The sequence below is a fragment of the Nylanderia fulva genome, unplaced genomic scaffold (genome assembly GCF_048542155.1).
Source record: "Nylanderia fulva isolate GAGA-0341 unplaced genomic scaffold, ASM4854215v1 Scaffold45, whole genome shotgun sequence".
Lineage (NCBI taxonomy): Eukaryota > Metazoa > Arthropoda > Insecta > Hymenoptera > Formicidae > Nylanderia > Nylanderia fulva.
The window spans coordinates 1250182-1266554 of NW_028190532.1; the positions used below are offsets into that span (position 1 = coordinate 1250182).

Consider the following 16373-nt stretch of genomic DNA (forward strand, 5'->3'; position numbering starts at 1 on the left):
TCTGAAATAGCAAAATGTCCGCGATTCTTGCACTTGAAACCTTATAGAAACCTTATTGAAACCTTATAAAAAGTTTGCTGAAAGGTTACTAATAAATCTGCAACTTTTCTGAAATATTCTTAAAAGGTTACTGAAATGATTGAACCGTTTCTGAAATATTGCTGAAAACTATTTTAAATAATTCTGAAAATTTTTTATAATATTGCAAACATGGCTGCTTTCGCGACAAAATTAAAATATGATCCAGATTAAAATGATCCTGCACTGGGATTGTTCAAATCTGAAATTTCATTGAATACAATTTCAATGAGATTCCATGAAATTTCAGATTTCACTAATCACAGTGCAGAATCATTTTAATCTGAATTATATTATTTTGATTTTGTCGCAAAAGCAGCCCATATTACAAAACTGTTATTCAAATAAAAAAATATATATTTCAGAAATAATATTTAAATTTATTATATTTATTGCACACAAATATACGACAAAATTTACACTAAAAAGAGTATAAAAAATATATCTAACGTTGTACATTTTTTTAGCTCAGTGTTGCAATTTTTTGTCAATGATTCTCACTAAAAGGTCGAATGTTAGATCTCTAGAATATATATAAATTCTACTTATAATAATATGGTATTTTAGCTTTAGGATATAGAAGAAACATATTTATAATTTTTATTAAATTTTTATTTGAGTAGTATATTGTTTTAATAGTTGAATCGTTACATAAAATAAAAATAGTTATCACATAAAATAAAAACTTTTTTACAATAAAGTAAAAATTTGAATTCTATTTGGATAACATTGTTTATTGTTATTCTAATAACATAATTAAAACTTCCAACAATTTTTAAATGAATTTTAAGTGAACTTGCTAAACTCTAATTATATTTATTTGATAATTTTAACTTTCTTCTAAAAAAAATAAACTTTCAAACAAAATTCTCAAACATAAAATAAACTTTTTTCTAAATAAAAAAATAGTATTTTACTATAATATAAATCAAACATTATGCAAAATAACATTTGAATTTTGTTTGAATAATATATTATTTGTTCAGGTAATACAATATAAATTTTTAGAACACAAAGTAACTTCTTTTTTAAATTAAAAAGCAAAGTTAAAAGCGAAACATTTATTCCGATGGCTGTTCTTTTTGTTTTCGTTGTAATCGTTCTCTGAATAAATACAACGATTAATAAGTACTGCAATATTATATATATACATTTATAAATAATCTCACTTTTCATTAATAATATTTACTTACTCATCTCTGTCATGACGTAATTTGCCCTGGATGAACCATTTAGAGATGACTTTGATAATTTGTTTGTCATCCGTTTCGAATTTTGCATGAACACATTCTAGATAAACAAGGAAATTTATTTTATTAATATAGAGATTACCTTTTGTTCAAAATTATATTATTGAAAATATTGCGTGCTTACATATAAAATAATTATTTAATTATATTGATACAATATAATGAAATAATTATTTTATTTATTTTGAAAAACGAGAAATTAGTAGTTTAAATATTAACATACTTTTTATGCATTTAGTTAACAATAAATCTTTGAACGGCTCTTTCTTCATACTTTTTCCATTCCAGCAATATAACGTTGAAAGATGATTACTAATAAAATTTTTGAGAATAACAATTATCATGTCATGAGACGTTTTTCCATATTATAATCTGCTGTTTCTTCATCTAACTCTGTACTTGTATTATCATCTGTATTTGCATCATCAATATCACTCTCTATCAGTTCTTCATTCGATTCTAAATCATCTACTGTATTGCTATTAATTAGATTATGTACACATTCTTCTTCATTACTGCTAATAAATGTTTCTATTGACTCTAAGTTATTAGTTGTATTATGATGTGGTAATTCATCATCTCTCGATTCAAAATTATTTTCATTGATATTTGGAAAATTTGAAACATTTAATAAATCAGAAACAGTTTTATTTACAATAATTCTACGAATATGTCTTTCCGAAAGTGAAAAATATTTTTTACGTTTTCTATCCATTTGAACAGTAAAATTATATACACGTTTTTGGCCAAAATTTTATCTTATAAGAAAATTAGAAAAAAGGATATACACATACCGTAAAAGTAAAGCGAAGATGGAAAACTATTAATAATAAGAATATATATAATGATATATATTATGTAAAACTTCCTTCTATATAGTTGAAATGGCATCAGGTTCTAAAGCTCCTGTTAAATAAAAACGTTTTATTTTATTTTTATTATTGTATTAATAAAATGTACTCGTGCATTTATTATAATTTAACTGCTCGAACATATATTGTAATTTGTTAAGGTTTTTAAATGCAAAGAATTTTATGTAATATATAGAGTATATAAAGGAAATTATTAAAAATCTGTACTTACACATGTAACCTCAAAATTCAAGAACGAACAAAAATTAAAATTAGACAAATTCATCATATGTAAAATGAAAATAGTTTAAATAATGACAAATATACAGAGTAAAATTATGTAGAAAAGCATGCACCGGTTAAAAGTATCCAAAAATATACATGTTAAAATGCAGTTATAACCTCTTTTTTCGGTACTTTGAAACATTAATCATGAAAATAATACCTTGAAAGTTTTATGTCTGATTTCGAATTCTATCAAATAAGTAGATATTATTCCTTTATAAAACTTTACTATTTATTAGAACCAGTAGACAGTAGTGCTATCATAGCAGTCCAAGTCTATGCGGTTTAGCAAGCTGTTCTTGTCGTTGCCTGCATTCCACATCCGGAACCTAAAAAGCGGGAAAGAATTTGATTGGTTGTTTCTATATATATATATATATATATATATATATATATATATATATATACCCATACAGCACAGATTATTGCAATTATATTGCAGCAACGTTGCAATGTTGCAAGTTGCAATGCAACATTATAAAGACATTGCAGAAATATAGGTGCACAAAATTCCAGCACACTTGTAGCAACATGACATTAATATTTCGGAAATATTGCATGTAATCCAAATTCTATAATTTATATATTGTAATATATATAAATTAACTACAACGTATTTTCATTAATGATTTATTTACATGTATATATACCTGTATATGCAACATTAGATTATGGTTGCAATAACAATGCATTATTGCAAATTCATAACATTGCAATATTGTTGTAATATTTTGTTGCAATCTTCCAAAAAACGGACATTTTAACATTGCTGCAATTCAACAGCAATGATGTAGCAACATTTTGCAGTGAATTTGCAATATTGCAATATTGCGGTGAAAGATTGTTGTAATGTTTTTGCAATCTATCGGTGCTGTATGGGTATATATATATATATATATACATTAATATACATTTAATCTGTACAATAAAAGATATGAAAATAAATTTTTATAATACATACCGTCGACTATTTTGATTGATTTGTTATATAATATATATATGTATATACACTTATAATCACTATATTAAAAAATCGTTCCAGTTTTCAAAATTATTTCATATGAAAACTTTTTGCAACACTCATATATTAATTTTTCAAATTTACCACATGTAATAGATTTCAGAAACATTTCTGTTGCAACATTTCATATGACATATTGCAGAATTCTGTCAGAAATGTTGCACATGAAATGTGAAACATTGAAATGATTTTGAAATATTTCTGAAAGCTTTCTGTAACAATCGGTGCTATATGGGGAACATCCTCAGGATGTCCTCAGGATGCTCCCCGAGATACGTTGCTGTTAGGAAGGACGCAAATATTTATGCAGCATTTTCAATTTTAAAATTCTGTTATTATGCAGGCAATCAGCTGAAATGTGTCTATCTGGGTTATTTTAATTCATCGAATTTCTATTAATGTACATAATTTTAATTTACCGAATTTCTGTTATATATGTATATATTATTTAAATTCCTGAATTTTTTTTATGTACTAGATATTTTTCCATTTTTTTATTTTACAATTGTCAAACTGTTAATCTTTACGGTGACAGTTATCGCTTTATGCTATTAATATAACAATACTAACCGAGACAACCAATTAGCATCGTGCAACAATTTTTCCGATAATTCCAGCCCGCGATAATCGACTTCCGGTTCTCGTTGCATTGTTCGGTGATTTCAGGAGATTCAAAATAAACTATATAAGAAACTTTAAGTATAAGATATATACGTACAAATATGTTATATTATAGAAGTATCATTGTTTTCAACTTATTCTGTGGTATTAAATTATTGAAACGTTTATATCAATAAATATTCATATATAGATATACGTAAAATACACACGAAATTACATGTATAAATGCTCGCGTTATATTTACTAATGACGTCATGACTGGTCACGTGTTCGCGCCTCGACAACTGTTTTGATAGTTCGTTGCAGCAAGCATTTGCGAAGATTTACGTGGGAATTCCCACATGGCATACTCGTTGCGCAGCGAATAATGAAAAAGTTGTTATCGACTTGAAGACGAGCGTGTGTCGTGAGAGTACAAACTACGGAAAGTACAGATATATATATATCGCATGTGTATAGTGGGCATGCGTTGCGTTCCACAGGTGTCGAATGATTGTGATTAGCGTTATTTTGGCTGTGACAGCATCGTTTTTAATATACACATTGATTAAAGTTATTGACAAGAGACGGGAGATATTAAGCATAAGGTAAGCATTGTCGGGTGTCACGAATATTGTATAGGTTAGCTTTTTGGTCTAAAAGACCATCAGCATGTAGACATCTCTCTCTTTTGTCTAACATTAAATGTTTATTCTAATCTTTTGCGTTGCTGAAAACCATATTCAACAAAGCTTCTAACTTTAATTTGTTTGTTTAATTATTTTTCAGTATGGAGAGACAATCAAGATTATCTTTGAAAAGAAACCGCTATCAAGAGAATGTCACAAATAAGGTTTCAGAATTAGTGGAGATATCAGATGACGAGAGCTCTGATTCATTAACGAATTTACAGTCAAATATAGAAGAAGTGAATTGTGAAAGCACAACAAGTGGAATGGCCTACATTTCAAATGCTGCGAAAGATAGTTTAAATCCTGTATGCAGTTTGACACATACGCATGATTTATCAGATGATTTAAGTAGTAGCAATGATGATGTTGTTGTGATTGATGTTCCGAATACTCCTAAGAATAATGGATCAATGTTTAATTGGAAGGACAGCTTTGCTAGTATGTCAAAGAGTCAAAGTAGCATGTCTTCCGTTCAAATATTGCATGATTCAAGACTTGAAAAGGAAAGAGAAATGTCAACCAAAAAACAAAAACTGTTTGATTTAACAAGTTCATATGATGACGATGATGATCTTGATGTGATGGGTTTGAACAATATCAAGGAAAAGGCTTCGCCACCTAAAGTTACGATACAACATGACATAATGATTGCTGGAACTAAAGTCACGCTCCCTGTAAAGCCATACCCGTGCCAGAAAGCAGTGATGAATAGTGTGAGTATTATAATTGTGTGATGTTGTTTTAACATTACTTCTTAGAATTTTATTAATTGTGTTAAAAATTGTATGTGCAGCTTATCAAAGGATGTGCGAAGGAAGAGCATTGTCTCTTGGAAAGCCCTACTGGTAGCGGTAAGACTCTGGCTCTTCTCTGTGGAGCTTTAGCATGGCAGCAGCAGTATAGTGGTAAGTTTATGACACATGTATTATCACATTCGATATATAACAAGGGTTTAAAACGAGAGCATTCAACATTTCCAAGTTATCATCTGTCATCGAAATCTTTATCATAATGTTTTCTACCCATTAACAAGGAACTATATTTCATAATTAAACGATAAGATAATCCACGGATGTTTTTCTCAATTTATTCGTTCTCAAATTATAAATGTAATTATAAATGTAAATGATCTAAGTGTGTGCGAATTGTTGAATTGAATGATGCATGCTCTCGCGCGATCCATCATATAATATTCATTAATTTCCTACCAATCGTGCTAGTGCAGCGCTTTCTGCGCCACGATTATGCCTGTCCCTAAGATTTATCGCGGAGCTTCGCGAAAATCTCGTTTCGTCGTTGTGCCGTGTCTCGTGACAGCCGGTCGTTAACGTCAACCGACGTCCTAGCGATTTCTCTCTCTCTCTCTCTCTCTCTCTCTCTCTCTCTGTCTCGCTATATACACCCGCATATACACGCGCGGCCACAGCGATAGCTCTCGTCAGATTTTTGACTGTCGTGCGAATTTTGAAAATTAAAAAAGGGGTCGAGCCACCATCTACCTATTTCGCTTGTCTGCCCTCTGCCTCGAGACTGAGTATCGCCCTTATTAAAGTTCCTCGAAGTTTCGCGAACGTTTTGCTTTACCTCGTCAGAACTTTTTAAAAGTTTTCCGGATAATTTCTCAAGGCGTGTCACCGCGATGTCAGACGTTTGTCGCGCTCGTCAGCTGATTAGTTCCACGATCTTTATTTTTATATTAATGCTATATATATTATATATTTATACGCTATATTATATTTTTTAAAGAGCGTATTATGTTAAACAACTTGTTTGAAAATTCGACGTATTCTACGAGAGGAATTTGCATTGCTGGCGCAACAGCATTGAAAGTGCATTCTTATTTGAAACGGCAAATTTATCAGCATTTTATATTTAATCCGTTAATGCGAACGAAATTAAATATCATATCGCACGGATACTAATAATATGATTTTTTTTTTCAACGAAATAGCATAAAAATGAATCCAGCACACTCGTGCCGCACTAATGCACGGATTGTGAATAATATTGCACGATTCTCATTGTCAGACATAAGCGCATTACACACCGAATATACGCAGTTTCGAGCATATTTAGCTGTGTGTGCGGAAAGAAGGCGCGGATTTTCTCGTTTCCTCGTCAAGGGAGAAAGTCATTCCGATCGTTAGCGGTTTCTTGGCTATTACGATATTAATTTAAATTATTTAACCATTTATGCGCACACAACATCGCCGTAATAATCGTTACGATCTGGAGTCACTGGTAATTTCCGACTTTGTACGCGTGCATGCAGCTAATTGTTCGCCAATTCGTACAATTTCTAAACAATTAGATTTACTTTCGCGATTCGCGATGTCTCGTCCCGTTCTCGCTCGTACCAGTCCACGAAAAACAGCGGGGCCGAACATAATTGCATTTGGTTATGATAATGCGATGAGAATATAATTTTGTTCAATGTCACGTTCGATGGCCACGATTATTTCGCCTCCAGCAACAGGATATTGATATCTATTGATGTTCTGTGGGAAATATTGCCAAAAATACGGTCAGCATAACGGTGTAAACTATAACAATCTGTAATGTATTTATACGCTTATAGGATGTATCTAAATAAGCGCGAAAAATTTTAGTAGATGATTTTTTGTCGAAAATTAAAAGAAATTTCTCTTATATAATATTCTTACATCCCTCTTTGAGGAGTTACACTTTTCTAAAGAGGGAGGTAAAAATTAAATTTTTTTAAAATTTCAGATAAATTAAAAAAATAAAATATTCACCGAAAAATATTCACCAAATTTTATTTTTTTTTAATTTGTCTGAAATTTGAGAAAAAAATAAAAACTTAATTTTTATCTCACTTTTTAGAAAAGTGTAACTACTCAGGGAGAGATAAACAGTATATGAAGAGTGTTTCTATATAAGAAACAAAGAATTATGTCCTAAAATTTTTCGCACTTATGTAGATACACCTATAACCAAATATATTTGAAAGAATAGTAGGCTACGAAAATATCCTATACATTGTTGTGAATCTTTTTGCTTCAGCGAATCGAAATTTCGCGCGAATTTTTCTGTTGTATACTATGTTTCTAATTTAGCATAAATGTTCTCTATAACACATGATCGTGCAAATTCGTCGAAATAACTGTTCGTCACTTCCCCGAAGTAATTTATACTTTTATTAGCCTCACAGTCGCTTTGTCTGAAAATCATATTATCGTTCGTAATGTACAATCTATAACATCAAGGCGATCGAGTCATTGCTTTCTTTGCTCAAGTTTCAACGGAGGCACGTTTTCGGAGACTATAATCTTTTCTCTTCGAACGAGTAGCTGAATTATCCAGAATCGTTTAACGAGGGTGGTTTATCGTACAATTCTATTTTAATATTCCGCTAGGAATCCGCGCGCGTGTCGCGATTGATCGAGGAACAATCGTGTCTCAAAATGACCTTATTTACTATTTGACTGGGAGAACTACTTTTCGGATAGGAATAATTTAGAATATCGTTGAAAATGCGAGAATATTTTTTTCGATACTAATTCGATTCCAACAAAATTTCGTTTGATTTTATATGTATATTAATAACGGGATTTTACAAAATCTCGTTGGTCAAATTCATATCCGTCGATACTTCGATATCAAGAGCTACCTACGTTTGTTACGAAACGTTTGGTCGAAACGCACAATCGCGACAATGAAACTGGAAAGTATTCGATGAGGCGAATACGATCGCGTGCCATTTCGAGCTGCACGAGCGGCGAATTAAATGTTCCGCGATGTTAACGTCAAATTTGCGTGAGTGTAATTTCGGATGTCTACGCGAAAAACGACGCAGGACAGACGGACAGGACATCTTCCGGGATGTATATACCGGAAAAGACAGCACGAACCGTCGTCGCCTCCCGAAATTACAGGCAGGTCCTCTCCCCGAACTCGTCGTCTTGACATTACATTAGGAACCGACAAATTCAATTACAAACCGAAAATTATCGAACACGCGACAATTCTTTTTCTACACGACAATACTTTTGCAATCGGTAAACTTTGATATTTATAGTAACGATCCCTTCGCATTAGCATCTTTTTTATTTATCGAGCAATGTCACGTGTATGTATGCATATATAGTATTATATACGATTTGATTCAACAGTGACATAAAATTTAAATTTTATATCTGATTTGCGATTTCGTGACAAGAGCAAGTTAATAACTATGATATAAATAGGATGAATAAAAACGTACGAGATGTAGTTGCTTCTAATTTTAATTCCAGTCTATCAGGAGAATTTAGAATTTAGTATTGTATATGTACGACTAGAATTGATATATTTTTAAAAGAACAAAAGCCGCACTGCTCACGCACATGTCGCATTACGTGTTGACGCAAAACAACACGCGTATAGGTAATTACCTGTGATTTACGATCCGCTCTTAGTTTGCTGATGCGCATTCCTAATTAAGCAAATCAGAATAGAGCGACTCGATGGAGATTAGTCATGATACCGATTTTCATGTATATGGCGTGGATTCGTGCGTAGGTGTGTCGCTTTGCACGACATCCTGCTTTTCCCAGTTATAATTTGCTTTATGCTTTAAACCTGGCGCTGTCACGCTCTGCCGGAGGTCGAGTGGTACTGCTAGCCGCCAAACTCTAAACTTACCTCGTTGGAGAGCCGCATAAATTAAGTCCTCGAAAGGGAATAGAGAATTTTCTGGCGTCGCGGTTTAATCGATACACTCCGTCGTTGCCGTCGATGTTAGAGGATTCGCTTTGACACATTTACACTAATTTCCCTTTTAAAACCATAATTAAGTCATTTAAAGATACATAAACAAAAGTGCGCGGGAAATATTCTAAAATTCTTGGGAAAGAGTCATTATGTATATATCAACTTCCTGAACGTGTATGCGTTGCGAGGCGTTGATAGAATGAAAATGCAAAACTTGAGGAATCATTCAGCTCGCGCAGCCACTTTGTTTAGCGAGTTGCATGCGATTCATGTACCGCGTGCTCCACGTGCCAGCCATGTAGGCGCTTGATTAGCTTGACGCAACGTTTACCGGAGAATTCGAAAAACTTAAATCACGAAGAAGCGTGATGCGCCGTTTTTCGGTCTAGAAGAGGGGAAGGCAGGGACATCGAGAGGGTCGGACGAATAAATTTCGAAAGTTTATCGCGGAATCGCATGCCGGCTAATGTCACTTTATTACTACTAGAAGACGACAAGACGCGCGCGGAGACAGGCCGAGGAAGGGATCTTGGGGGAAGAGAGAAAAGAGAGGACCGCGGGAAGGATAAGTTCGAAATAACCGGCAGCGACGAGACCCATTGTGCGGCAGGAAACTTGGGAAGTCATAATAATTATCGGCGAACGCGGAATTATATATTGTGTCCCTGTGGCAGCCTGTCGTCGTCGTCGTCGTCGTCGCGAATCGTCTTTGCGCCTCAGCATGCAACTCCAACTGAATATGCAGCTCTGTGACGTTCTGACATTAATAATGCGCGGGGGATCCGCCTTTTATGTCGGAGGTACCAACCGTGGTACCATCGCCGAGGACTCTTCCCAGAAGGAGCTCGCTGATCGTGCCGTTTCGCTCTTGCACAATCCGTGAGGGGCGAGTGTCTGGGTAATTTTTTTAAGGAGAGCAAAGCTACCGTGATATCGTGTGTACATTGGGGTCTAATATAAATTTCGCTTTTATATGCTTATTATACGCTTCATTATATTCATCATAAGCTCATTTAAAGGCTTAATATAGATATTGCTGTAATCAATGATAATATAATTGATCGATGAATGCGTATATTATGTACAACGTGATGATACAAAGTTACTTTTGGATAAAATAAATGACACTTTTAGACGTGGCGAATTTTTTCGAAATCGAATGTCGAAACTCCTTAACGTTTGTTCTTTTATACGAATTAATCTCTCCGCGATTAGCGAGATGCGCGAGAGGAGGAAAGGAGAGATGGAGAAACCTGGAACGGTAGCTCTCCGGAACGGTGCAGGGCTACCCGCAGAGCACGCTACTTGCTGTGGCAGCTTCGCGAGCAAAAGACAAAGGAAGGCCCACGCTTTCATCCGTGCCGACATTAAGGCACCTACCGTATATGCCCTTTCGGAACACAATAAGGTCCGCATGCGGGTCCAACGGATCTCACGTCTCCTGTGTACACGTATACCCTTCTCACAATGAGAATCTCCCTTTCCGCGCCCTTTTATTCCTCCTTCGTCCATGGGAGTCCTCCTCCTTCGACGGCCATGCACTCCGAATTCCGGAGCAACGGATTATCGAAGCGCCAGCGCGAAGATATACTCGACGGGTCGTAAAACATTCGGTGCGTTAATCGCGAGCGGCGAAATTCATTTCGTGGCTAATGAGCCGCCCGATTATTTCGCCAAACCATCAGTGGCGTTGCATTTCGAGAAGAATTTTTTCATTTATTTCCTTTTTTTTTTTTTTTTTTTTCGGAGGGAACAGAGAAAGGTTTGTCGCCTCGCTTGATTTCTCTTACAACCGATATTCCGAAATATGATAACGCTGACGGGAAGAATGCACTTTTCGTGCATGCATCCAAGATTAAGGGGATCCTAAACTAACCCACAGAACATCTAAGTTTCCTTCCTGTTTTATCGACAAAATGTGAAGTTAGATAAACTATAAATCTATTTATTGGCTATTCGGCTTGTTTTTTACCTGAAATTAGAACGCTTCGCCCTTTGTTAATATTGATACTTTAATTTGTACAGGAAAAAGATTTATCAATTGGTTACAGAATTCTAAGCATTCATAATTCTGTAATCAAGATATATGAGATTATACATAGATTGATAAATCTTTTTTCTGTACAAATTAAAGTATTAATATTAACAAAGGGCGAAGCGTTCTAATTTCAGGAAAAAACAATCCGTATAGCCACTAAATAGATTTATAGTTTATCTAATCTCACATTTTGTCGATAAAACAGGACGAAAATTACAGATTTCTCAAGGACGTTTAGGATCACCTTATCCTTATGCAAAAACGTAGTAGTGCCGAACGATAATAGGATGTCGTGGAGCTCTCGCGAGAACGAAAGGTCTCGCCGATTCCTGGGTAAGCGAATAAGATAAGGGACCCCCCTAAAGGTACGGCGTGCGCCGCCAGTTCCCAACCAGTCCTGAACCTCTCTCTCGGGTGGTCCACGACGTTCCTCTGCCTCTCCTTTTATATTGGCTCTCCTTCCTCAGCTTCCTCTTTGCCGTCTCTTTATATCTCGCTTTTACCGCTCGTTCCGCGATGGTGTTTTCGGTTGTTTCCGGTTACACTCCACGATTTTGCACAACTGCAAATCGTGCATGACTTGTCATTGATTTGTGTGATGAGAAAAATCTAGTAGAATATCTAAATTATATAGAAACATGCACAGAATAAATTCGAATAAAACATAATATAGCCGATATCTTATATATAGCTATCACTTCCTGCTGAGTGAATTTATGTGACGAAAAAAATTGTGGATTTTTATATTCGAGATATATATATATATAGAAGGAAATTAAATAATATTGTAAGTGTCGCATTTTTCCACGTTTCGATTATTTCGAATATATTTATACGACATTACAATATTATTGGAAAGTGTAGGGTACGAGATCGAAATAGTCACGATTGTACGATGGTCAGTCGATATGGGAGCATGACAACGAGATATATCTTCCTTCTTCCGAGAAAGGATCCGCGATTCAAAAAGCGCCGCCCTTGCGAATTCCAGACGACCCGCGATCTTACATAATTCCACATGTTCGGCAAGACCGCCCGGCGTTCTGGAATCGTCCCTTTCAGGATTTCCAGGATCCCGCTAACGATTCCGGATATTCCGACTGTAGGATGGATAATCTAAGTCTTCGATATTCTCGGCTTCCAGGACTTTGCTCGCTTATTCAATTTTCAAATGTGTGCAAATTAGACGGACTATAGCAAAAAAAGTTTCGTAATTCGTTTTCGTTGATATTGTGTCTATTGCTTTTTCCTTTAATATATTAAATAGCAATCTAGTTTGATTTTTTAATGATTCACAATTCACATTCTATCAATACTTTCAAGGTTCTTAACATTTCCTATTTTTATTTTATTATATATATAATATTATCTACATATATATACACATTATTATTATATATAAAGTAAATAATTCTGAATAATTTTTCCGTATATCTCACAAATTTGAAACTTCTAATATTAATGGACATTGAAAAATAAAACTCGAAAAGAGAACGTGTGGAAATAAATCACCTTGATCTCTTAGCGCCGGATAATTTAAGCAAGCGCGAACCCGCGGAACACGCTCGTTCGACGAATTCGGTCGCGCATTCCCCGATGTAATTCACGTGGAATCGATCGTGTAGGGCCCCCCAGCGGCATGGGTGCTTTTTGTTCGGACGGAAATGTTTCTCGTAGGTAAATCGCGGGCGCCAGGCGCCCCCGGGCGTGTCGGGAATCGCTCGGCATCGTTTCGCCAATCGACGCCAACATACTCGTCGTCGCCTCTTTTAAAATAAAGTTCGATCGATCCGTTATTTTTTATCTTTTATCTTTAGCATTTTCAGTCGAACAAAATCGATAAAAATTATATGTAATGATAAGAATATTAGAGATCGGCTCTTTTTAATATAAAACACGATATACACCTTCTTCTTCTCGGCCATAGAGCCAAACGCGATGTTATTGCGAAATTAAGTAAGAAAATTGAGGAATCTGGGAATTTCGTATCCTGTGATTGGGATCTCAAAAACTCTTCTTGTTCCTCTTTTAACTTCCTCTGTAAGAAATAGGCGAGAAAAATATCGGTCCGAAAGTTGGCTAAATCGGACCAATATTTTTCTCGCCTATTTCTTACATGTTGTTTCTCACTATTATTTTATACAATAAAAATGTCAGATAATGTTGAAAATGTAAAGATGACACAATTATTTGTAAAAAAAAATATTTTTTTAATATATGTATAATAAAATATTTTTTTCTCTCCTGATTAGACAATAAGCACCGTAAAGCTCTCTCTTATGCAAAAGAGCAATTTATTTTTATCTAAAATAAATAAGTGCGGCTGATTATCTCATTTTACTATAATACTTATATATAATTCACGATATACACCTCCTTCTTCTCGGCCATAGAGCCAAACGCGATGTTATTGCGAAATTAAGTAAGAAAATTGAGGAATTTCGTATCCTGTGGTTGGGATCTCAAAAACTCTTCTTGTTCCTCTTTTAACTTCCTCTGTAAGAAATAGGCGAGAAAAATATTGGTCCGAAGTTAGGCTAACTTCGGACCAATATTTTTCTCGCCTATTTCTTACAGGGGAAGTTAAAAGAGGAACAAGAAGAGTTTTTGAGATCCCAATCACAGGATACGAAATTCCCAGATTCCTCAATTTTCTTACTTAATTTCGCAATAACATCGCGTTTGACTCTATGGCCGAGAAGAAGGAGGTGTATATCGTGAATTATATATAAGTATTATAGTAAGATGAGATAATCAGCCGCACTTATTTATTTTAGATAAAAATAAATTGCTCTTACGGTGCTTATTGTCTAATCAGGAGAGAAAAAAATATTTTATTATACATATATTAAAAAAATATTTTTTTTTACAAATATATGTGTCATCTTTACATTTTCAACATTATCTGACATTTTTATTGTATAAAATAATAGTGAGAAACATCACTAACTTTGTGACAAATATATTATAGAATTTTGATGTCCGAGAACGTCTATTTAATGTGTTTCCCTTCATTGACGGTATCTCCTATTTTTCATCGTCCAACATGTAGGTACAAAGAGAGAATGCGGGAGCGGAAGTAAATATAGATAGGACAATAAGGTGACAGAGAGAGGGGCTCGAACGCTTAGTTAAGTGCGGAAACTCCCGCGCATTCTGCATCGCGTGCACTTCTTTAGCTTCTGGTATACGAATTTATGGCGTGCATACGCACAAACAATATATGCGTGCGCGCGGCGTTAAACAAAAGCCGTCTGTGTGCGTGCGTACGTATGTGTGTGTGTGCCGATCATGAATATGTACGGGTCTTTTTGCAGAAGATACGTGCGTCTCTTTTTTGCCCGCGCGGCTCGTATGTGTGCGTGCGAGATCAAAGGATGCCGCCCTCTTCATCCCTCCTGTCACACACATATACGCGCGCATGTATTTCTCTCTCTCTTTCTCTCTCTCTCCTGCTTCTTATCTTATTCTCCTTTTCTCTCGTCTCTCTTTATTCCTGCATACGTAGATTACGCGACCGTGTCCTCCACTTCGTACCCCATCGCCTCCTCTTCTTATGGCGTATATGGGATCGCAACTAACGCGATGCAGTCGAGTGTGCGTAACGTTTATCAGCGGATGCGACGATAATCTCTTCGCTGCTGTATTAATAACGTACTTTCCGAAATATTATTCGGCTCCGCAGTGGAATACTCCGTTGTGATAGTGCAACTCGCGGCAATAACGCATATACAGGATGTATTTAAATAGTGCGAACAATTTTAGATGATTCTTTGTCGAAAAGTAAGGAGGGTTTCTTATATAAACATATACTCCTATATCCCTGACGAGTTACACTTTTCGTTTTTATTTTTTTTTTCTCACATTTTAGACAAATTAAAAAACAAAACTTGGTGGATATTTTCCGTTGTATTTTTTTAATTTGTTTGAAATTGTCAAGAAAAAAACTTAATTTTTACCTGCCTCTTTAAAAAAATGTAACTCTTGAGGGAGGGATATAAGAGTATTGTTTATATAACAAATCTCTTAATTTTCGACAAAGAATCATCTTCTAATCATCCCTTTTTTCGCACTTATTTAGATACACTCTGTATATCGCTAACCGTATAAACAAATAACAGAAAGCAGGAATGTGTCGTTGAAAAATTTTTCACGACTATAATTTACATTTTTTTCTTGATGTCTTTATGAGATTAAATTCTTAATCTAAATGTAAATTCTAATGTGACGAGAATGCAAAAAGTACAGCAACTTTTTCTGACCTATAGACATATGCACATGGTACATAAATATTTTTATTAATAGCAAATTAAATATACACGAAGAATATATTATTCATTGTCAATTATTATCCATGTAAGAGATATAATTAACGAAAAAAATCAATTAAATTCACTCTCAATGTTACAATTTCGCGAGAATTCTGGTCGCACGCTCTTCATCGGTGCGCTGAGGCAATTTTTTTTTTTTTTTACCAAAGTATGAGCTAACCGACGCGTGAAATCACACATAAACGAGGTGAGAGTATTCCCGACGAGCGTTTAGGCAAAAAGGTCGGATTTATTGAAGCTTGAAGCGGAAGTCCGAAGGCGGTGTTCGCGAATCGGCTTCGGCTTAAACGAGAGTACCGAGAAGGCATTCAGCCAATAATGCGCCCACGAGCGCAAAGAATTTCTCGTTGCTCTCGCGTCAGCGGGTCGGGAAGGAAGTGAATGCTAATTAATGATTCTTATAAATTAATACTAAATTAATACAATTGTCGCTCGTATATTGAAAACAAAGTGATAAATATAAGGCCAACTTATCGAGCTGAATATTCGAGATGTTCAGTCAACTACCATTTAT

At 34.7% G+C, this 16373-nt stretch overlaps 2 protein-coding genes across 8 annotated transcripts in view; one reads left to right on the forward strand and one right to left on the reverse strand.

The window, feature by feature from the left end:
- Window positions 1-1028: 1028 nt before the first annotated feature.
- LOC114930763 (uncharacterized) lies at window positions 1029-3479 on the reverse strand. 7 transcript variants are annotated; one of them, XM_085486558.1, is made up of 6 exons: window positions 3426-3479; window positions 2625-2793; window positions 2123-2234; window positions 1552-1640; window positions 1272-1368; window positions 1029-1182 (listed from the first exon to the last, which is right to left on the reverse strand). In XM_085486558.1, exons 4-6 carry the CDS (start codon window positions 1598-1600, stop codon window positions 1140-1142), a joined length of 189 nt encoding a protein of 62 aa, XP_085342684.1. In that variant the 5' UTR covers window positions 1601-1640; window positions 2123-2234; window positions 2625-2793; window positions 3426-3479; the 3' UTR covers window positions 1029-1139. The 7 variants fall into 7 exon arrangements, with proteins under 7 accessions (XP_085342684.1, XP_085342682.1, XP_085342681.1 ...); XM_085486556.1 differs by having other exon boundaries at window positions 1552-1739; window positions 3426-3472; XM_085486555.1 differs by having other exon boundaries at window positions 1552-1796; window positions 3426-3472.
- Window positions 3480-4358: 879 nt separating this feature from the next.
- Window positions 4359-16373, forward strand: part of LOC114930761 (Fanconi anemia group J protein homolog) — a 48805-nt gene continuing 36790 nt past the window's right edge. The window contains exons 1-3 of the mRNA XM_029302604.2: window positions 4359-4693; window positions 4875-5490; window positions 5571-5682. Coding sequence (XP_029158437.2) covers window positions 4596-4693; window positions 4875-5490; window positions 5571-5682 — 826 coding nt within the window. The 5' untranslated portion in view covers window positions 4359-4595. The remainder of the gene's footprint in view (window positions 4694-4874; window positions 5491-5570; window positions 5683-16373) is intronic.

Coding starts and splice junctions, on each gene's coding strand:
- LOC114930763 (XM_085486556.1), bottom strand. CDS start 1,672: ATGATAATTGTTATTCTCAAAAATTTTATTAGTAATCATCTTTCAACG. Junction 1,369..1,551: donor GTTAACTAAATGCATAAAAA/GTATGTTAATAT, acceptor TTGTTTATCTAG/AATGTGTTCATGCAAAATTC. Junction 1,183..1,271: donor TTACGTCATGACAGAGATGA/GTAAGTAAATAT, acceptor GTATTTATTCAG/AGAACGATTACAACGAAAAC.